Below are 23858 nucleotides of genomic sequence, written 5' to 3' on the forward strand. Positions count from 1 at the left end.
TTTCAAGTTTGTTCTTTGCATGTTTGGTTCAAAATTATAATCCATAAGTTGTGTGTTTATGTTAAAATTCTTATATTAGTTTATTTTTCTTGGGCAATTTACCAAATAAAATATTTACAGTCGATTTTTTTAATCAGATGATGCACATCGTAGTCGTTTTTTACTTTGTGACACTTATTTTTCATAAAAAAATTTTTTATCCTCATAAAAGTTTTGAATCGATGTAACTCAAATCTCTAAACCCCCCTCCCTCCTCCTCTTTCCTTTTTCTCATCCTCCTCTCTTGCTTTTATCTTCACCTCCATCTCCTGCTACTCCACCTTCTCCTCTTTCTAATTCATGCACTTGGATCGAGTCTCGATGTCATTCAAGCTAAATATTGACATCATTTTAGTCAACATTGAAAAACGAATAGAAGCATCATCCGGCAAAAAACAAGTTAAAAATCAATAGTAAGATCTCTTTTCTGTAAATTATCCTATTGATCTATATTTTGATATAGCGAAGGTGTCCAACCAATTGAATCTCTTAAACGACATTAAAGGTAAAGACGATGTGAGGAGGGATGCGTAGCCAACAGAATAAAGTATCTATTCCCTGCTTTGCGTGCACTACTATTCGCTCCGTAACCGCCTCTTCGCCTCTCTCTCTCTCTCTCTCTCTCTCTCCTTCTCCTTCCCCTCTTCAACTCCGATTCCCGTGGCTTTCGATCGTCATAAAACTCTAACACCAAACTCCCTCAACTCAGGTTGAGGGAGCGGGAGCGAGAGAGAGAGAGAGAGAGAGAGAGAGAGAGAGAGGGAGAGAGTGCGGCGTCGCCATTTATGATGACCGCCGTCCAGGCCTCCCTCCTCTTCCGGCCCCTGTCTTCGCCCTCCCTCTCCCGTCCCCCCAAGCGCCTCTCCCCAGCCTTCTTGATCCCCTCTCACCTCCATACGTCCCGCTTCCACCGCCGCCTCGCCCTCGGCTCTGTCCCCCGCGCATTGCCTCCCGAGAACTCGGACCCGGCCCTGGAACCCTCCTCCCCTGATAAAGATTCCTCCTTGGATGCCCAACCCTCCCGGGGCTCCCAGCTTTCGCAGGAAACCGGTGGAGAGAGCTCGAGAGGGGAGCCCGATGCGGCCGCCGTGGTTGGCGCGGTCGGAAATGGTGCTTCTTTTGTGGATAAGTCATCTGTGGAGAAGACAAGGACGGAGGGCAGGTTCCGCCTCATGGCGTTCTTGATGGGAGCCCTCGCTTCGGCCAGGAAGGGTTTGGATGCGGTTTTGATGTCGGAATGGCTCAGCTGGTGGCCCTTTTGGAGAAAGGAGCAGAGGCTGGAGTGGCTGATCGCGGATGCCGATGCAAACCCCAGGGATGCTGCCAAGCAAAGCGCTCTCCTTGCGGAGCTCAATAAACACAGGTCCAGCTGCGGCAATCATCATCTCTCCTTTCATCTATTTTGCTATCTTAATTGCTTTTCTTTTTGATTGGCAGTCCTGAAGCAGCTATCAGACGCTTTGAACAAAGAAATTATGCAGTTGATAGCAGAGGAGTTGCAGAATATATTCGAGCTCTTGTTTTAACTAATACCCTCGCAGAGTATCTTCCAGATGAGAGTTCAGGAAGACCTTCCAGTCTTCCAACACTGGTATTTGTTTGCCTCATTTCATCTTTATATTTCTGCATCCTGTGTATGGATGGTCAACAAGTTGGGCTTACATCATGCCATAATTAATAACCCTCTTTTTTATTCCATTTGTAGAACTTAAACTTTAAGATTCAAATGAATTAAGTAATCACATGTGTAGATATACCTGATTCTACCACCAAAACGAATGACGGGACTCCACGGGTGGTGGATCGGGGTCCTTAATCCTATGTATCTGTATATTAAATATGTTTGTCAGACCTAATCCTGAAATTGATCCCACGACATAGTGTATTGATACACCATATGCCATTGTGTATCAATGTAGTGATGGTCGTAGGTTGTTGGTCGTGAATCACATGTATCCGAGGCGGCTCCTGAGGTATGTATTGGTGAATGTTAGAATTTCTACTTTCGCTACTGATCTACTACTCCGTATCATGCTGTTACTCGGAGAAGTATGACCAACTATTACCGTACTACTGTTGGCTATATGGTTCTCCATAATACGATGACCGTGAATACGAAGAGTTTCATTCTGTATCTACATCGTGTACGCTCTATCACATCTACTCAAAATCATTCACTGGCTTCTCCTTTTTCTTTCGTGCATAAACTTGACCAGTATCTCGTCGAGTTCCATGATCTGAATCTTGGGTGGCATGTGTAAAAGATTGCTCCTCGGTCCATGCACCACCCTCAAATTGTGTAGACGAGACCGACGACTCCTCGGCGTCATTGCCATCATCGGTCGAGGGATTGTTGTCTATGTCGCTAAACCATCCGAGCGAGTTGCTGAATGCAATTGTGTAGGTGTCTCGTTACCCGACGCAATTCTTTCCAACAGTGCAGCTGATGCTATTATTTTTCCCTTTGCCTTTGCCTTTGTACGTTGGGTGGACGATTGTGACGGTTAGGTGTCTCTAGTTCCTAGAGTAGTTTGACTTGATCTTGTTTGGCTCCTTCCACCATGTTCTGATCAAGGGGGATTTTCCTTTTGCTGGGAATGTGCTACCTCTTCTTCTATTTCCTCGGTGATAAAACACGAAGGACGTTGAGGATCTCCTACCTCATTAAGTAGAGGATCCTCTTGGTTCTCCGTCGCTTCGACTCACTCTAATATCGACTCTGAATCTTCGTTGTAGAATTGGAGGTCGATGGGATCAATCTCTAGTTCCTCTAGCTCCTTGTCCAGCTCGAGCCGCTGCAACCTTAGCTGCATGTTATAATAGTGGACATTTACTAGTTTGTCCAATTGTCTATACGATAGTTTGTTGCAGACCTTTGTGTGAATCAATACGAAGGGTGACCAATTATGTTCGCAACCATTAGATGTCGCCGTTTGTGACAGTACACGAATGACAACCTTCCATAAATTTGGTGTGTCCCTTCAAAATGTAGCTACCACTCGACTACAAAAAGATATAAATAAGACTTTATTAGCATAATAAATAATTAATATCAAATATAATTAGTAATTAATATGTGTAATTTTTTCTCACCAGGATCCATAGTGTAACTACACGATACAACTACAACATCGGAGAATGAACCAATTGTATTTCGGAATAATCAGCCCTCTATAATAGCATTGGTTGCACCAGCAGTGTTTGACAAGAGTCGATTTATAATATTTCTTAACGCCGTTAGTAAATTATTTTGCATTCCAAGACTATATTGATATTGAATTGTCAGGTTTAGATAATGCATTGCAAGACATAATTTTATTAGTAAATTTTTTTTATGTAATAAAAATTATGAATCAAATTACACTGAATATGAATTTACCTGTATTATGGATATCTTGATCCATATAAACTTCAGTTCTACGATCAATGATCTGTAAGTATTGGTCGGCCTTAAAATCATTTTTGAATGTTTTCCTAACCTCATTTCTTGCTATAATTATCATATGTTTAAGATAAGACATCTATAGATGCTTGTCCATATCGACCTTTTATAAATTCAATCACAGTCTCCCAAAATCTAAAAGAAAGAATGATCTTTTCCATCTTCTTTCTAGTGCTTAATCTCGAATGCCTGGAATCGGGTCATTCCTGTAAGGTGGTCATTGCCTTGAGACCCTATCTCTTTTGCTGTAATGACTTTAATGCAATGAAATTGGTAGCAAACCGAGTGACACCAGGTCGGAGTATCTTATAATGTATATACTTTTCCATTAAAGAGTGGATTCAATAATGATTATATATAAATTTTGTAATTGATTGTGCTCGAGCTACACACTTACTGACTGCGTCTATCTCGCCAATATCCTTTAGCATTAGATCCATGCAATGAGCTACACATGGAATCCAAAATAATTTTTATTCTTTTTTCCATCAATTTTAAATCAACCTTCTTGAAATTCGATCCATTGTCGGTGACTCTTTGAACAATGTACCGTGGTCCGATCTTCTCCACTACGGTGTCTATCGAGCTCTTAATATAATTTGCATCTTTGATCTTGTCAGAAGCATTAACTGACTTATGAAATATCACCCGTCTGTTGCAATAAACAAGAAAGTTGATACTCATTCTTGTTGGCCCTGTCCAACTATCACACATCAGTGTCACCCCATATTCGTCCTATTGTCTCTTGAAAGATTTGATCTAATCCTTCGGTTCTGCCACCTCATTTAAATGTACGCCGTGAATCTCCCTCGGTGTTGGAGATTCGATCCCTGTGCCAGACTTTTGAATAGAGATCATTCTTTGGTAATATGTACCTTGGGTTGTGTTTGCTGGAACCTTATGAGAGTTGAATCATTTTGAAATTGTCTTTCCAATATCTCACTTATTTTCTTTTGTATATGCATTGTCAATCTGTGTCTGCCAATGATTTAAAAGGCGCTCGGCCATCTAGTGCTTGAGCTGTGTCGCTCTGCCAGGCCAGTCCTAGTGCCCGAGTAGTGTTGCTCGGCCAGTCATATGTAGTCAATTACCGTTGCTCGGCCAAACATGGGCCTGAATAGTGTTGCTCGGCCAAGCCAGTACCCGAGCTACGTTGCTCGACTAAGCCAATCCCCAGTGCCCGAGTAGTGTTGCTCGATCAAGCCAATGCTCGAGTAGTGTTGCTCGGCCAGTCATATACAGTCTGTCGCTGCTTGGCTCAAACATTATTCGAGCAGCTGCTTGGCCAAACATGGGCCCGAGTAGTGTTGCTCGACTAAGCCAGTGTCCGAGCCATGTTGCTCGGCTAGGCTAGTCCCCAGTGCTCGAGTAGTGTTGCTTGGCCAAGACAGTGCCCGAATAGTGTTACTCGGCCAGCCATATGCAGTCCATCGTTGCTTGTCTCAATCATTACCCTAGCAGCTGCTCGGCTAAACGTAGGCTTGAGTAGTGTTGCTCGGCCAAGCTAGTGCCCGAGCTACCTTGCTCGGCCAGGCCAGTCCCCAATGCCCGAATAGTGTTGCTTGGCCAATCATATGTAGTCAATTGTCGCTGCTCGGCCAAACATGGGCCCGAATAGTGTTGCTCGGTCGGACCAGTCCTTAGTGACCGAGTAGTGTTGCTCGGCCAGTCATATGCAGTCAATCGTTCCTTGGTTCAATCAACTACCAAGCAATCGCTCGGCCAAATGCGGGTCCAAGCGGTGCCGCTCGGACAAGTCCACACCCGAGCAACGTCCTTCAGCCACCTGGGTGTTCAGATAGAATCATTCAGCCAACCCTATATCCAAGATATGCAGATCGATTGGCCTCGCCCCCGGGTGATGTTCCTCAACCTATTTGACACCAAGTAGGAAGTCCCCGACCGACCAACGATTGAACCACTAATCCCAGCACAACGGTCGACCCGACCAACTAGAGGCACCGTGCCATTCACCGAGCCCCTCTTAGAGGAACTCGATACATGGCTCTTTGAGGGGGGGAAGAATGATATGGCACGTTTCAGCACCATCCACATGGCAACAGGCGGCGACCACGACAAAGGACCTCCTGGCTGATACGATGCAACGCCTCTGACCCAAACGAGGCGACTACACGCCCTTGCGTTGTTCGATGCCGTACAAGTCAGTGCCAAACACCATGAAGGCATCCTAGAAAGCTCGGAACGACGTCGCACGACGCTGGTCCGTACAGGTTGGTCGACGCTCGTCTACAGGGTACAAGTCATTTTCCCGAGGAGTTGACAGCCATTAAAGGACCATGTACAACCAACCCTCCTTCGTAGGTATAAAACCCAACCCCCTGACCAATGTCGGGGGGACTTCGAGCATTTAACTCACCCTTACTCCACTCAACACTAACTTAAACTTCGGAGGGGTTGAGTCGGGAAATCCCCCTCCCGACCTCGACCTTTGTGCAGGAGCTAGTGACGGAGAAGCAGGCGACGAGGCCCGAACTCAACTCGACCCAATGCCCACTTCCACCACCCTAATCTCCACATTGTCACACACTTAGCTGGTTTTGCCTAAGTCGTGCGGCGCACCCTTGCGTGTTCGTTCGCAAAGGTTAGCCTCCCCGAAACCTCTTATGGTCCCTTAGGACCTACAAAAAAGAAAACTGGTTAGAGAAAGGGTTTCACTCGGGATCTACAAGCAATCATTTCAGTGAACACTTCATAGCTAATGCAAATTATAAACAGACTTCACAAGCTCTGAACGGTTGCACAATAAAGGGTCCAAAATGATCCACTACAGATCGAAATCTCCACAAGTGCCCACATGACACAATCTTTGTTTGCAAGCCTAGGATGGTCACCAAAACCAAAGAAAATAGGGCTTCTAAGGCTATACTATCAGCCCTTTACATGCTGTGCAAAGTATGAATAAAACCGAAAGACACGGACATACATGAGCATTACATCAAACATCCTGTTTACAGTTTTGTCTGTGACATTCTCCCCCACTTATTTCTTCGACGTCCTTGTCGAAGCCTTTGTAGATGCTGCATCTCCTCGCCTTTGTTGAGTCTTCAATCTTCTGCTCCAGTTGCAATGCGCCTCTGGGCTCGCAGCTGCACTCCATCGTTATTGTTGAATAGTCGAACTTTGATTCGCTATGCTACTTCAACTCGCTAATGACTCTTGACTCTAGGGTGGGGTCAGTTGAGTTATGTTGATCCCTATTAATTTCTATAGATCTCTCAGATGAAGGAAAAGACCATCTTTAGTATGTGCTAGTCTCTCAAATGTCTCATGTTGCTTGAACTAGGTGGATGCTTGTTGGAGCTTTAACGAGTATCGCCTCGCAAACTTTAAAGTTTTTGGGTCTTAACTCCGTAAAATTTGCCCATCGATTCTTCTTCCACTTAGTCGTCACTTCCAAGTAGGTTCGCATCACTTCCGCTTTCGATTGACATTCTGTTGGGAAATGATGCAGATCATCTACTCTTAGTAGCACTAATCACCATTTGTGAGAATTCGACAACTATTGTCTTCAACTAGGTTTCTTCAAAGGGTCTTTGAACCTATGCAGAGCTCCTCTACTAGATAGATAAGAGAATTAAGATACTCGGTTTCGCCCATTCTCTTAAGAGTTGAGAAGGCAAAGGTTACTTTGATTTCGCTCGCCTCCTCGAGGGTTGAACTCTATACATCGAGCTACTTACTAGCCTTCGCTTGCTCTTTGCTCACACTTTTGAAGGACTCGAAGTGTTTGCACTCCTTGCGTTAAGTTAACTACTATGATTCACCTTCTCAATATCATCGAACTTCTGGAATGCAAGAAGTTTTCACCTTAACTTTGAGCAAGTTTAGTAGTTTTGGTTGCCTTTGGGATTGTACCGTCTTCTCCATCATCTTTGCTGCCTACTCCTCTGAGTTGCTAAGGTGCAACACCACGTATCATCTACTTCGTTTCTTGGTTAAGCACTCTTGCATCGACCCGAAGTCCTTCACTTTCGGCTATCTTGAAGAGAATTCGTTGACACCGGTCTTACGAAGTTCTCTGGCCTCTGCCCTTCAGCTTTGTCTTGGTACGTGGAGTTTGCCTCTGCATTCTCCACCTCCTTGATCGTTTTCACGACCAAACGCTCTCCCTCTATGAGAACAAGGGATTGATGACTTCACGGAAGTCCTACCTCTACGGTACCTTGGCGTTGCCCTGCCAATGGCCCTACTATCCATCGCCTTGCATCTGCGCCCCTTTCTTCGTGATCGGTATATCTGCCTCTGTGGTATTGTGGCACTCCTCCGAGTCCACCTTTATTCTAACTGATGCTTGGTTTTGGGTAGCTAAGTCCCTCTGGACTCGTCGTCGCTTCCTCGCCTCTTTCAACCCCCTGCTTCAACACCTTTGTGTTCTCCGAGCAGTTCCCCTTGGTCGATAGAAAGACAGACTGCAACTCCCATGCTTGGCCTCCGCCATCATGTTGTAGGGTTTGCACTGATTCTGTTCTCCTTAGTTTCCTTGATAGTAACGTTCGTTTACTCGGCCTTGTCCTCTGACTTGCCAGGCTCTCTTAAGCGAATATGAGCTCTGGAGTAGTCCAACTCTCAAACCGCTTCGATCATACCACTGCATGATTAATTCCCCCCTCCCCCTCGCCCCGCCCCCATGGGACTCACTGGTACTTGCATTCGAAATTCTCCATCGGTAGTACACAACCCCCATATGCTGACGACAAAAGCTTTTATTCGATGCAAAATTCGATGCATCCACGCAAGACCCATCTCTGCGATATCATGACTTTATTAAATCATCATTAAAACCACTAATCGCAGCATTAAATAACTTTATTAAAACCTAATTAAATCTATTTTACTACTATAAACATGTTAAACATATAAAAGATGCATTAAATACGAGGTTAATTACGATGAAATCATCATTAGATATACTAATTGCTATTAACATAGTTAATTATCCACTAATTACTTTTTTTTCAATACTATAAACATGTCAAACATCCTAATATGTATTAAAGACATTGAATTGACCCAATATCGATAAAATTTCGATTAAATCATCATTAAAACCACTAATCACAGCATTTAATAACTTTATTAAAACCTAATTAAACTTATTTTACCATCATAAACATGTTAAACACATAAAAGATACATTAAATACGTAATTTTGATATAATATATGTTAAATTATGATGAAATCATCATTAGATACATTAATCACACTATTAACATAGTTAATTACTTCGCTTTCAATACTATAAATATGTCAAACACCCTAATAGGTATTAAAGGTATTGAATTGATCCAATATCGATCAAATTTTGATTAAATCATCATTAAAACTATTAATCGTAGTATTAAATAACTTTATTAAAATCATTAATCACAGTATTAAGTCATACATCACATAGAATAGGCTTAATCATCTTATCAATCAATAAAAATCTAGAGAGAGAATACATGCCTCTTGATTAAAAAATTCTTCCTCGTAATCCTCCTAAATTTGATTCAATCTACAAATCGTTGCTTTGTTAAGTTTAGGAGAGTGAAAATATAAGAATAAGAGAGAAAATATGAGAATAAATGAGTTTTAAAGAGCTTAAGAGAGTGTGAGAGTGAAATAGATTGAAATAGTGGGGAGGAAAGGGTTTAAAAACCCTTGAGGAGTGCTCCAACGGTCAAATTGATCGTTGGAGCACTGTTACCATTCGGAAATGGTCGGTTTCGAATGGTAACGATTGAAATTGACCGGTATCAGTCGGTACAGGTCGGTAACAGTTGAAATTTCGACCGTTACCACCCTGCACAGCCCGTATTGCCCGATACGGGGCCTAAAGCCTGATACCACCCAGTAGCTGGCGGTTCGTGTACCAGGCGGTACGATACGATTTTGCAATCTTTGGTTGACTGATATTATAGTACAGTCATGTTTTTTTGGAATCATAACCTGGTAACACAGCACATTGACTCATTTTCAGATCACATTTTTTCTACTTATTACATGGATTGCATGATTAAGGTGCTAACATCAGTCTTTCCATTTCTTGGTGTCAAATGTCATGTTGTGGTGATTGCTTAGCTTATATGAAATTTGGAGAATTTGTAAACTTAGGCAATATTGAAAGGAAGGCAGAAAAGAGTTTCCCTTGATGGCATGCTACCTAGAGTTTCCCATTGAACTGTTATTGTTGTGGCATGCTACATCTTTGATCTCTTTGAACTTAAAATAGTTTTATGTCAGTAGTTGCAAGAGTTGAAGCAACGTGCATCTGGAAGCGAGGACAAGTTGCTCTTGAATCCTGGAATATCAGAGAAGCGGCCACTTCATGTTGTTATGGTAAGTGTGTTGCCTTCCGGCTTATTTATTTTTCCTGGACAGTAATACTATAAGAGACACTGTTTCTATATCATGAGACAACATCTGCTCTGATGTAGACTAAATGTTCTAGATTTTGCTTCACAGGTTGACCCTAAAGCATCAAACAAGTCACCACAATTTGCTCAAGAACTCCTTTCAACCATCTTGTTCATCGTTGCTGTCGGCTTGATGTGGTGTGTATTTTGATCTTCCCCAGCTTTATTTCTTCTTGATGTAAAACATGCTCAGATTCCCTGCAGTACGTTATCTGTTTTATCCAAATGATAACCTTAGCAATCCGACTTGTACAAGTTGCATTGAGATCTATTAAAATGTTCCTTTACTGCAAAATGATGACTATAAATTGAGGATTATGAATAGAGGTGGAACCAGCTGTTTATGCAAGCGGGGCTAAATAAGCATGATAGATATGGTGTTAAACTTTATATATTTTGATGAAATAGGTATTGACATTCATGAAAATTTAAATAAGTTTACATGATGATAGGACAACAACAACAATTTGGCACAATGTCCCAATTATTTAAGTTATGCAATGTGAACCGCCAGTGTGCTCTAGAGGTAGAAATAGCTTGATGATAAAGCTAAGTTATGCTAGGTGTACATGGCATGGATTTTTTAGTCGTGGAACCCAATCAATAACTCTGGATACCATTGACCTATAAAGCACATAAGAAACACTTGTGGAAAACAAATCAGAGAATCAGCATGAAGCTACTAGGCCAGCTAGTTCATTATATGCCCTAAGCTTGTTTACAAGAGCAGATTTCAGATATTGGATTCTTTGTTCTGCTCTCTGTACTGTTGCCCTTTTTTTTTTTTAAGATCATGAACTTCATGGCTTTTTTTTGCTGTTGTTTCACAAACTGTGGTTACTAACTTTTGAGGCCTTACCCAAAATTTCTTGCGATAGTGTCAAGCTGTCTTTCCTATTTTTTTATTTTCTTGCAGTTGTTAATTTAATTTTCTTGTTATTTCGATGACAAGGGTATTAGGTGCAGCTGCACTGCGAAAGTATGTTGGCAGCTTAGGTGGTATTGGGACTTCTGGTGTTGGTTCGAGTGCCACATATGCACCCAGAGAGTTAAACAAAGAAATTTTACCAGAGAAGGTAGTAATGCTTGTTTCATGCTTACAATGGAGATATGATTTGTATTAATATTTTCCAAAGATCTTAAATATTTTATGTGGCATGTTGATTTTGGTCTGGTAGTTCTTTCTTATAATAAAGAATACGTAAGTTCTTGTTTTTTTTTTTCTTGTTGGATGACATTAAAAAAAGTTGATTGTGCTCAATCTGAGGCACCTGCCATTATGGATAAATGCACATTTCCCATCATATTGAAGAACTATTGAGATGTGCACATTGAATCCTGTGGCATAATTTTGATAAATTGCTTCTCGAAAATCCTCTATGCTATCTAAATTGATTATTGTTTTTGAGATCTTTTTGGTAAAAGTAACATATCTGCATGTATAACTTTGTAAAGGTATTGTGTTCTCACATATATGTTTTGGAGGGCCTTATGCTGATCCTTTAATGACAGTGTTCTGAAAATTCTTGCTTCAAGCAACATTTGACAATGATCACTGCCAAAAAATTGACTTGCTTTAATGGTTATGCAACTTTACTTTCTGAATCTCCACAACTTATATAGGGCAAATCACTTTCAAATTATTATACTTGCGCCCGAGGTTTAGACTTTAATTTCATCTTCTGGTATAAGACAAAAGCATGTATGGGCAAAGAATTTTTTTTCTTGGTTTGATAGTTGCGGATTAGAAAAAAAAAATTTAGAAAATAAAAAATGATAAATATAAGAGTCACTCTGGCTCAAGTACCAACTCCTAGGGACAAAGACATTGTATCTTCGTACATCATCATATGAATTGTATTTATATATATGGTTGAATGAATGAATGAATATGTGTTTTCCCACAATATATGTAAAAGAGATATATAAGCACAATTCATATACGTGAAAACACATTCATTCATTCATTCAACCATTAAACCATATATATAAATACAATTCTATCTCTCTTTAAATAGACCTCCCAATGAAAAAAAGGCAAAATATATTTAAATAAACATATTCATTTACTGAAGGACAATCAATCATCATTATACTATTTTGATAATATTCATTTTCACTTTTGTTCTAAACAAGGTATGCAATTTCGAATAATACCGTTTGGTACCGACGGTACGTACCGGTCCGTCTGCTGATCGGTACACGGATCGCCCATTACCAGATGGAACGAAATATATATTAATATATATATATATATATATATATATATTAATATATATAAATATATAAATATTTATATAAAAGGAATATTTATAAAAGGCGACATCGCCTTTTATAAAAAAATAAAAATAAAAATAAATAAATATATATATATAAATAAATAAATAAATAAATATATATATATATATCGAGCGGAATACCGCTCGGTATACAATATCTTACCGTACCGAGCGAACATCGAAACTCCGGTACGGTACGATATTGTATACCTTGGTTCTAAGGATGCCTTCTTTATCAAGATATTTATTTGGTATTAGTTTCCTCTCTTGCGAAGTATCTCCGATTTGGACAATCTTGGAGTGGAATAGAATTACACAAGATGTTGTTATGTGAAAACTTATTGCATTTATGAAAACCCACCAAAATACTAAAACCAGTGTAAAGAAAAATTAACATGATAGGTCTTGGATCATCTTTTTCTACGTTTTATAGGATCTCATCTTCTTTGGGTATCTTTTATTTCACTTATAATACTAATATTTTGTTAGGTCCAAATTCTATCCATGTAGATGAAACCCAACTATTCTCAAATAATATATCTCTTTAACATTGGGCACATATGTTTTAGACTTGACATGGTTTGGGTAGCCTTGATCTTGGGAAGAGAACCGAGATGCTTGAGTGCTCTTGGGCTTAGGAGAATACCATAAAAAAGGGTGGCCCACTGCACAAAATTTGAAGTCATTATGGGATTTAGGGAGGGTCAGTATATGTGGCCTCACCCCTACAGAAAAAGTGATTGCTTTGCCGCAACGTGGGAGTATAACATTATTGACAATATTTTATAGTTTAAAATATTTCATTCAGCCAATTCTATTTATGCAGACTATGTGGTTTCAGTTCAATAAAAGTCTGTCTTCTTTTAACATCTCTTATGTTTGCTGCAGTTGTTGTATCCTCTTTACTAATTTTACTATATTCTGGACTTCGTAATTTTGAAATCAAATTGTAAATGCTAGACTCCTCTGCTTTATCTTGTAGTCAAATGTCATCAGCACTATTATGCTTGCTTGAATTTCAGTTTCAAACTTAATTGGATAAGGGATCAAAAGAATCTCATATTCTTGTTTTACGAATTCTTATGCAGAATGCTAAAACCTTTAAAGATGTTAAAGGTTGTGATGATGCAAAGCAAGAGCTTGAGGAAGTAGTTGATTATCTTAAGAACCCAGGAAAGTTCACTCGCCTTGGTGGGAAATTGCCTAAGGTTTGTGCAAAGTTTTCTTTGGCTTTGGGATTTGCATGGCTCATCTGTATGTTTCTTCTATATATTCTATAACATAATTATATGGGTAGTATATGGTCCAACCCTTTGTATAATATCACTGTGTACTGTACCCCAAAATTTAAGGATCATGTCAGGGACCTATTGTAGGTCTGTCATTCTAATATTGATTGTAATGTTTGATGGACTTTTAATTTTTTATCCTTCACCTCTTCTGTACAACACCTACTATTTTGTAATGCTCAACTTTGGTGAAGATGCTGACCTTATTTAATTCAAATCGTAAGAATGCCATATATAGCATTGGTTTCAACTTCCAAGCACCTGTAAACAATAATTTGTATTTTTTTGATATTATGTACTTGGAACATGCTCTTTTGCAGGGAATTCTCTTGACTGGTGCTCCTGGCACTGGAAAGACTCTTCTTGCAAAGGTGAGAGTATGCCACTGTATTCAAAATAGTTTATTTGTGTCTTCATAGATAAACAGTTCTTATGTGTTTGCATATGTTTGTACATAAAAATTCATGAAATTATGATATAAAGGGACTTAGGATGGTTTCATGGACAGTTTTCTTTAGCTATATGTTGACAAAGAGGCTCAAACCCAACGTAATTTGAAATTTTACAACCAACACTAGCTGCTGTTTTTTAGTTCAATAGTTTCATATATTTACAGGTCTTTACACTGTAGATTATTTTGGTCGTCAATGCTGCAATATACTTGACCTGTATAACTTGTTTGTGCTTGTGAGATGTGTATGCTGGTGATCTTCTATATTTTGGAATGTGCTTAGTCTCACAATTCCCTTTCTTCAACGTAAGAGAAAGTTTTCTTATAAAAAGCCACACAGTCAAGGTAACTAAGGTTTCATGTTTGCTCTATCCTTTCTACATATGTAGAGAAGCGATGTTGAAAATTTCTGTTATTATGTCAGGTATAGTCAAGGATCCTCTTGTCATGTCATGAGGCACATGCCGGTTTTGAGTGGGCATGCTTCAGAATAGTAGTTCTATGAGAGAGCCAACACAGCTTGATATGCATATGCGATACTATGAAATGGCTGGCATTGTCTAAACATCTAACTGTCCCTAGTATGTACTACCTTGTCAGTCTAGATGCTGTTGGTGTGTTATGATGCTAGACTTTCTTGTGGGTGCAATTTTCCTTTATAAATCAAATTAATCTTTGGTTGGTATGTACATGTATTAAATCATTCTATCACTGTGACTAGATCTAGTTTGTGCAGGCTGTTGCTGGTGAAGCTGGTGTGCCTTTCTTCTACAAAGCAGGTTCTGAATTCGAGGAAATGTAAGAGAACTTACACAAATAAGAGATCTCGATATGTTATGATGAAATGATTTAGTTATATCATGGAACTAGACTAGAACATATTCTCAAGTGTACTATTGAAAGATCTTTTTGAGATAAACTGCCAAAGCTATAACATGGGGATCTTTCTATCACAAACTTTAGTTTATCACTCTTTTTTATTGTTGTTAAAGTTGTGCTCGGGAGGGACTAGAGGAACAAGAGAGATGATTAAGAATTAAGAGGAACAAGTTGACAAGGTGAACTAGGTGTTTGAGTTGATTTGCTTTTTAGTTGCACCATCCTATACCCAGAAATTATATTATAAAAGGCGTAACCGAGGAATTTGGCCATCAGTACATTGTGAACTACATTTTATTAGTATCAAAGATATCGTAATCCTGATTTTCTGAATTGAGTAAAGAAGGAATTTATTTTCATAATTTGCTGTCTTTGGTTTTGATTTCATTCGCAGCTGTACTCTAATTTTAATTCTTAAGATTGTTGTTATGTGTCTAGTTTAATTCCATTTTGAAGCATGTTTACTTGTTCCCGAAGCTTAATATTATTACAAAATGGTCCTCGCTTTGAGACACTCTGGCAGTCTTAACTTCATTTTGTAGGGCAAGGAAAAAGTTTTTACTAACTCTACAATTTTATATTAGTTGATATGAATTGTTGCATCTATTTACAATTTGACTATCGTTTACTGTGACCTTAACGTGGCTCCTTCTAGATGTTCATTAGTGGTGCAACATTTCCTTGCTATAGTAGCTTTCAAGTCAACTTTTACAAGCTTGTCATTTTGTTGAGAGTTTTAAAGGCATCAATGATTTTACTATTCCACTGATTACCTTTTCAGTTGGTTTACATTATAGTTTTGCTCAAGAATATCAAGTTAAAAACCCTTTTCAAAGAATCTTTTCTGACTTACCTTCCCTGCCAGGTTTGTTGGAGTTGGAGCTAGTCGTATGAGATCATTATTTCAGGCGGCTAAGAAAAAGGTGAACTTACAGATAACTTCTGTGTTTCAGTTTATTTATTTACTTATGAATTATAAGTTCACTATTTCAAACATGATAGATAGTGTATTATTATACATCTCTGTTGTTTCATCATTGGAAAGAGATTATCATTTTCGCTAGTTAATTTTTTATTTTATATGTAAAGGAAGTCAAGATACTAGCTAACTTCTGTTTATAAAAACTTATACAGCTTGTTTATATTATTTGAGGCCATCATTTATTGATTATTAAAATACTTATTTTAAAAAGTGGTCAATGTGGCTGTTTATGTGGGCCATATGCATATGTGGTGTCATATGACCACATCATACAAGGCCTATGTAGCTTCAATGTGCAGTGCAGTTGCATATGCGGTGTTTGCAGCTGGATGTGACTGAATAGTTGGTGCATATTTGATCCGCATAAGTATGAACATGTAATCACATATTGGTTTTTATTTGGTTTGGTCGCTACTAATTCTACTGTAATGCTATACTATTATTTATAACAATATTGATGAATATAATTCGTATTACATGTTTCTTGTAGCTTAGTACTGATTTCATATTGGTACCATTCCATAGTTCATGATTTGTTTAGCATATATATATTTGTTTTATTTTATTTTTGTCTGTGTTTGTTCTTTTTCTAAATATTTTGACATGAGTAAGAACCCATATTGCCCATATCTGCTTAATGATATTTTGATCAGTTGCATAAAGTAGCAAAATTATTGTATAAGCCGTACGAGAAATGATGAGATTTGACATTCCCATATCCATCTCTGCTTGAACAAAATATGAGTGTGAAACTGAAAATATAAAAAATTATCAACTATTCACTAAAGAAATGGTAATAACCCCAAGGTTTTATCATAGAAAAAGAGGGAGAAAAGAGATGATCACTTCGAGGGGATCGGCCTCCTTGATCACTTTGAGGGGATTGGTCTCTTAGAGTTTGTCAAAAGACTAGAATAATATTTCATTGATAGATGAAAAGAAACAGATACATCCTTATTTATAGAGTTCCACCCAGAGTCCACTAGGACTTCGACTCTTAATAAATAAATAAATAAATATCAAATAAACCTCTATTCAACTCTTATTGAACTAGACAAACTTAATAAAATATTATTCAAAGCTCATAAAATAAAGGGATCCTAACAATTCCTCCCCCTTCAAATCAGTCTTTTCCTCAAGGCTGAGCAACATCAAACTCGGTGAGCTTCTCTTTCAGCACTTCAGTCACAAGGTATCTGTGGCGCATCATAACCCGTTGATCAAGTAAGTACGGTCTCCACTTCTTGATAGTGTAAACAATAGGTCGGCCTTTGGGTTTAATAGTCATTGCAGTCTTCTGAAGAACTATTTCCATCCGATGGCTAGTGGCAGTTGTGACCTTACTTTCACGTCTTCCCTTTAGGATCACATATTTTTCATTAATAAAAAACTTCATGATTAGTTTAGAAAAATTCAAGAAACATCACTTAGGGTTGATAGCCATTTAATTCCAAGCACCACTTCAAAGTCTTCCAAGGGTAGCAAAAAGAAGTCCACAAGCAACTCTTGGTCTTGTATAATCAATTTTATCTTCGAACATTTGCTATCACAAGTTAAAATCCGTCCATCAATGACATTTACTTCGAATTTGTCACATTCTTTAATGTGGTAGGCCAATCAGTCAACAACCTTACTGTCCGTAAAATTGTTAGTGCTACTAGTATAAATCAAAATTGTAACATGCCGATGTTCCAAAGTTCCTCCAACTTTTATAGTTTGCGGGTTAGAGTAGCCGGTTAATGCATGCACTGTATGCATGATAGGTCCAACATCTTCATCAGAATCCATACCTTCATGATCGAAGTCCACATTGTTAGCTTTCGGTTCCTCCCCAATTGGTTCAATCATCAGAAGTTGCCCTTGTTTACACTGATGCTCCCTACTCCATTTTTCATCACAATGCCAGCACAAACCCTTCGCTGATCTTTCCTTGACTTTTCTCGGGTTAGTCTTCGGGTGTTAGGGTTTTGGTTGGGAATAGATAGGGCGGGTGGCTTGCTGATCATCTGTTTGTTGTCACTTCTGTTTCGACAATTTTCTCTGCTGATTTTTTCGTCATGCAAACGTGCAAATGAGATTGCAGCTATCATAATGCGGGATTGGCAAGCTTTGACTTCACACCAGATATCTAGATTAAGTCCTTCAATAAATGTTTCCACCAATTGTCGTTCGGATCAATCTCTGGCTTGATTTGACAATCGTTTAAATCTGCTATGATATTCTAGCACTGTAGAAATCTAACGAATTTTAGCGAGCTGCCCATCAACATTCTCATATTCAAATGGTCTAAAGCGAACGAGAAGCCCTCTCTTGAATTGCTCCCACGAGGGGACCCCATGACAGGTTTCGTTTCAATCATACCATTGGATTGCATCTCCATCTAATTGGATTGAAGCTATTTCCACATTGGATTCTTCTGGAGTTCTGTGAAAACGAAAAAAAAATTGTACTCTAGAGATCCAATTGGTCGGATCTTCATCTTCCCATCTTGGGAATTCCACCTTCATGCGTAGGTAGCTTGTGTTCTATTCTTGGTTCCTTTTTTCTGTGTCTCCAGATCGGTTCAATATAAGACTTGAACCTTCATCTTGTTGAAACTTGCTAAAGCTCTCCAATAGATTCTTTTTAAAATCATTAAGGGTTTCTTATATCGTGTTCTCAATTTTGGTTTCCAAGGCTTCTAATTCGGCTTTCACTGAGTTGTCAATAGCCATTGTGTAAGACTGCAGATCTGTAATCTCCAACTCCTGTTTCTGGTGTCAGGTCAAGGGCATCAATACTGCCCTATTCGGTGCGGTTGCTGTGAAGTTTGGTCCGGGGCAGTGTTGAGGGCGTAAGGGAATGCGAAGCTGTCGAGGAAGCAGACATCAAGGGTAGCGTAAAGGCTTGTTGTGGTCGCTAAGAGGACACTACTGCTGAGGCTGGGAGGCATCGTGGGATGAGACACTGGGAGCAGCGATGGCCAATGCTCTGTCGAGGCTAGTAGGCTGTCGCTACCGAGGCTGGGAGGGTTGCTGCCCTGTTTCTGTCGCTGCATGGGGTGAGAGCGCTGAGGGATCGCGAGCGGTCAGGGGCTGAGGCTACAAGGGCTAGAAGGCGGCGGCGGCGGCGTGGGGAGCGACTGAGGGTGGCTACGCGGAGGATGGGATGAGGAACTGCAACGGAAGGTCGGATGAAGTGCGGTTGAGGGCGACTACGACGGAAGGGGTTGCATATGTCGATCACGCATGGTCGTTGTGTGCGCAGGCAATTGTGTCACCGCAAGCGGCTCAGGGCTGGAAGTTGCCCTGTTTTGGTCGTTGTGAGGAGGGAAGGTTGCTGCCCTATTTTTGTCACTGCGTGGGGTGAGAGCGCCGAGGGACCGTGAGCGGCCAGGGGCTGGAAGGCGACGGCGTGGGGATCGACCGAGGGCGGTTGTGTGTGTGGTTGCGGTTGCTGCGACTCAAGGGGAGCGATTGCCGAGCGGTCGGGGTTGAGGCTGTGATCCAAGGGGAGGAAGGCGGCGGCGTCGGCGTGGGGAGCGACTGAGGGCAACTGCGCGTGTGGCTGTAGTTGCTATGACCCAAAGAGAGCGATCGTCAAGCAGCCGGGGTTGAGGCGATGGTGCCCTTTCTTGCTCGAGTGGGATGTGGCGTGGCTATCGGCTTCAACCCCTTTTCCTTTTTTTGTTTGAGATGATGATGGCTGATGACATCTGCGACGATGAAGTGACGTGAGAAATTACAACGGGAACGTCGAGGATCATTGCTCCGATACCAAATGATAAGACCCCTAGGGTTTTATCGTAGAAAAAGAGAGAGAAAAGAGATTATCACTTCGAGGGGATCGGCCTCCTAGGGTTTGTCAAAAAACTGGAATAATATTTCATTGATAGATGAAAAGAAACAGATACATCAATATTTATAGAGTTTCATCCAGAGTCCACCAGGACTTCGACTCTTAATAAATAAACATATATCAAATAAACCCCTATCCGACTCTTACTGAACTAGACAAATTTAATAAAACATTATTTAAAGCTCAGAAAATAAATGGATTCTAACAAGAAATTGCCAATGACACATTAGTTGTTCATGTTGCTAAAATTTTTCATGAAATGCTAAGGTGCACCATGAAAAGCATGGTATCCATTTTCTGATGAAACTTATCCACTGTAGATTGGCTATTTGACAGATAAGGGGTGAACAAAGATCAAAACCCATAATTGATGTGTTTTGAAATGATTTTGAGCTTCAGTTAATATGTTATTAAATTCAAAGCAAAACTGGTAGAACCTCCAAAGGCATGAAAACGGAAAATTCTGAAAGTTTTAAAGAATCTTGAAGTTTTTTTAAAATTGTGAACATTTCTCTCCCCAAATGCAATTTCTTTACTAATGCTTGAGCTATGGTATCTTGAGAATTTTATTTTTTTAAGAATATGGTCTCTCCATGTTTTCTTTTTATGTTCCGAGTTCTAAGAAATTTTCTTTCTTGTTAGTCATTGTTTATTATCATCTCCTAATTTTTAATTACCCATCATTAATTAAGACCTTCTCTCCTGTTCCTTGATATATCCTGATTTTGTTTTTATTCAACCGTTCTGATTTTATCATATCTTTGTTTCTTTTTGTGCACATAACCAAAACGAAAAACTTCAAAAGCTAATTCGGAACTCCAATATCAGTGAATTGTTTTAGTTTAAATTATTGACACTGAAACTGAAATTGAGACTTGAGACCATGGTCAGAACAGCTAAATGTATAGTTGCATGCATCTGAACATAAGATGGGGCAGAAATAAATAGAGGATATCTTCTCCTTTCCATTTTTTTTACTTCATCTCCATCCTTTTCACTTTGGTAACTTTCTGATTATTCAAATAGCTCACACTTGTCAACTATTATCATTCACAGGCACCTTGCATTATTTTCATTGATGAAATAGATGCTGTGGGTTCCACTAGAAAGCAGTGGGAGGGACATGCTAAGAAAACGTTGCATCAACTGCTTGTGGAAATGGACGGATTTGAGCAGAATGAGGTACATCGTAAAGAAAAACAGTATTGCTGTTTCAAGTGCCACAACTGTACTTCTCAACATCTGTTATGTTCCTTTTCAGGGGATAATATTGATGGCTGCTACGAACTTGCCAGATATACTTGATCCAGCATTGACAAGACCTGGTAGATTCGATCGGCATGTAAGTTATATCGCTCTTTCTGTATGTAGTACATTTCTTTGGTGCTTTAATATTAATTGCTTCAACAAAGAACAAAAACATATTAGTTAACAAGGTGTAGCACTGCAATGTATAGATTACTTGTTTGACTCATGACTGTACTTTTAGGTTGCCACCTTACTCTCTTATTGCCATATGCTAGTTGAGACTGAAGATTTAGGGAATATCAGATGAAAAGTTTGCTTTAGCTTTGTGAGTTGGTGGTCATGTTACAAACTGGTTCTTCTGGCTCGGCTAAGCAAGTGACGCAGCGGGCTTGTGAAAGAACAAGACGACGACGATAAAAATTGAGAGGAATGGAGATGAAATGAGGGTTAGGTTTCTATTATACAGTGGAAATCTTGTGATTATAGAAAATGTCTTAAGATACTTTGAAAATTTTAAAAAATTTTATTAGCATCCTGCAAATGCTGAAATGCTAATGCTACCATAAGGTAGGACCAGCATTTGAGCATTTGCAATACGCCATCCAGGCCAAATGCGATTTGACAAAAAAAAAGTTTACCAAATACCCATTCACATTTGAAATGTGCATTGGGCCCTTAATGCACATTTCAGATATGTTCTCAAACGACCTTGTGTATCTTATTTAAAGCCATGCCAGAAGTATAAAAAAAAAATGAATCCTTGATATTGTGAGGCACAACATTTATTCTAGTCAGTAAAGCAGCATCATACTCACTTCACATTTTGTTGTTACTTTGGCGCAATGCATTTTTTAGTAATATGTGCTCATAGTCATTATAGGTGGAAAGGAACTATTCTGGACATGCACTAAACCATTTTTATTCTTGCAGACTACTATTATGATATTCTTGCTCCTGGATCCATTTCAAAAAAAATCTAATAAAGTCTACTTTCTAGATTGTTGTTCCAAGTCCCGATGTGCAGGGTCGACAGGAGATTCTGAAGCTTTACTTGCAGGACAAACCATTAGCTGATGATATAGACGTAAATGCAATTGCTCGTGGTACTCCTGGCTTCACTGGAGCAGGTTTGTTGTTTTAATTTTATCGTGTAAAGTATATTTTCTGATGCATGTAATCATAGATAAACTTGAACGGCCAGTAATCTGTTTCCATTTAGTTAAACATTGGGGTGTATTATTTTCAGTATGTATGATGAAATTGTGTCAGCGATTTGTTTCTTAGAGAATAAGTGACTCAACTAAAAATATTTCCTGAATTATTTGTTAGATCTTGCAAACTTGGTAAATATCGGTGCCATTAAGGCTGCAGTAGACGGCGTTGACAAGATAACTGCTGCGCATTTGGAATTTGCAAAGGATAGGATGATTATGGGTACAGAAAGGAAGGCCATGTTTATATCTGAAGAATCAAGGAAGGTATCCATGCCATTGTTACTCTTGTTATTTTTGAAATATTCATTTGCCATTCTGGATAAATTCTTTATGCCCATGCTTATCTTATCTTTCAGCTCACTGCTTACCATGAGAGTGGTCATGCCATTGTTGCACTCAATACTGATGGTGCTCATGCTATACACAAGGCAACCATTATCCCCCGAGGTTCTGTGCTAGGGATGGTAACTCAGCTTCCATTTCAAGATGAAACATCTATCAGCAAGAAACAGCTGTTAGCTTGTCTTGATGTCTGCATGGGGGGGAGGGTAGCTGAAGAGCTCATCTTCGGCGAAGAGAGTATTACGACTGGTGCCAGCAGTGATCTCCGGACAGCCACAGAGCTTGCTCACTACATGGTATTGTTTTTCAGTCTTAGCACAATTGTCCTAATTTTTTTATCATTATATGTTGAGTATATCTGCTGCCTGGCAGGTGTCAACCTGTGGAATGAGTGATGCGATTGGCCCAGTGTATGTTAAAGAACGACCAGGTTCTGAGCTGCAGTCACGAATAGATGCAGAAGTATGTTTCCTTTATTAAGGTTATTTGTCAGTTCTAGAGGTCGAACACTTGAATATTTCTCATGATTCCTTCCTTCAAATTTCAGGTGCTCAAGCTCTTGCGAGAAGCTTGTGATCGAGTCAGACGGTTACTGCAGAAGGTTTGTCTTGTGATTTATGATTCGCTTTTGATGTCTTGTAACATGATCCTTGTTGTCAATCTTCATGATATTACTTGCTTTCTCAGTGCATTCTGCAGAGCGCACATGATCTTCTCATCAAATTGATACTCTAATTCTATGGGGCTAACAGGCTGACCTGATGCTTAAGAAATTTATTACCTGCTTACTTCCCTTCATGTTTCTGGTTTTTTTGGGGGGAATTTTATGTATTCTCATGATGTCAATCGGCTTTTCTGTTTCTCACATGATTTTAACTATTCTTTGCAGCATGAAAATGCATTACATGCGCTAGCTAATGCGCTACTTAAATATGAAACTCTCAGTGCGGATGAGATTAAAAGAATCCTAAATCCTTACCAACAAGTACAGCTCCCTGAACAGCAAGAGGAGCTTGCTTTGACTTGAGAGAACGCCTTGACTATTTGCAAAAGTCTTTCCTCACTGTAAAGTAGTGTGTACAGTAATGCAATGTAGGTCGATTTTTTGAACAGCTTGTGATAATTCTTGGTATATATATCAAGTGTGGAAAGGAAACTAGGAGTTACTCCTTTCAAGTTCACATCAAACTTTGCTGGGGAACGCAGGAGAACGAAATCCTTTTGCTGCGGGATATGATTCTTTTAGCTTGGTTGGTCAGAGCGGCCATATTGAGTAGAAAAAGGAAGGAAAGGGAACATAATTTTCGAGTTGGGATAAGATCTGCTGAAGATCTATTTCATTTTCACATTTGTATCTACAATGAAAGAGGTGTACAAAAACAGGGCAACTTTCCAAGAAATTTATCCGTTCCTGAATGTTATTTGTGAGGGGGTGGCGG

At 39.4% G+C, this 23858-nt stretch overlaps 1 protein-coding gene across 2 annotated transcripts; it reads left to right on the forward strand.

The window, feature by feature from the left end:
• The first annotated feature begins 608 nt into the window (after nt 1-608).
• LOC135585888 (ATP-dependent zinc metalloprotease FTSH 9, chloroplastic/mitochondrial-like) lies at nt 609-23531 on the forward strand. 2 transcript variants are annotated; one of them, XM_065104025.1, is made up of 17 exons: nt 609-1402; nt 1477-1630; nt 9729-9821; nt 9948-10036; nt 10851-10974; nt 13266-13385; nt 13787-13837; nt 14654-14715; nt 15662-15719; nt 20672-20797; nt 20877-20957; nt 21861-21990; nt 22193-22341; nt 22434-22715; nt 22792-22881; nt 22967-23020; nt 23309-23531. In XM_065104025.1, exons 1-17 carry the CDS (start codon nt 825-827, stop codon nt 23444-23446), a joined length of 2379 nt encoding a protein of 792 aa, XP_064960097.1. In that variant the 5' UTR covers nt 609-824; the 3' UTR covers nt 23447-23531. The 2 variants fall into 2 exon arrangements, with proteins under 2 accessions (XP_064960097.1, XP_064960098.1); XM_065104026.1 differs by lacking the exon at nt 23309-23531 and adding an exon at nt 23107-23289.
• Nucleotides 23532-23858: the final 327 nt, after the last annotated feature.

The sequence above is a fragment of the Musa acuminata genome, chromosome BXJ2-4, assembly GCF_036884655.1.
Source record: "Musa acuminata AAA Group cultivar baxijiao chromosome BXJ2-4, Cavendish_Baxijiao_AAA, whole genome shotgun sequence".
Classification (NCBI taxonomy): Eukaryota; Viridiplantae; Streptophyta; class Magnoliopsida; order Zingiberales; family Musaceae; genus Musa; species Musa acuminata.

Coding starts and splice junctions, on each gene's coding strand:
- LOC135585888 (XM_065104025.1), top strand. CDS start 825: ATGATGACCGCCGTCCAGGCCTCCCTCCTCTTCCGGCCCCTGTCTTCG. Junction 14,716..15,661: donor GGTTCTGAATTCGAGGAAAT/GTAAGAGAACTT, acceptor CTTCCCTGCCAG/GTTTGTTGGAGTTGGAGCTA. Junction 22,342..22,433: donor TATCTGAAGAATCAAGGAAG/GTATCCATGCCA, acceptor CTTATCTTTCAG/CTCACTGCTTACCATGAGAG.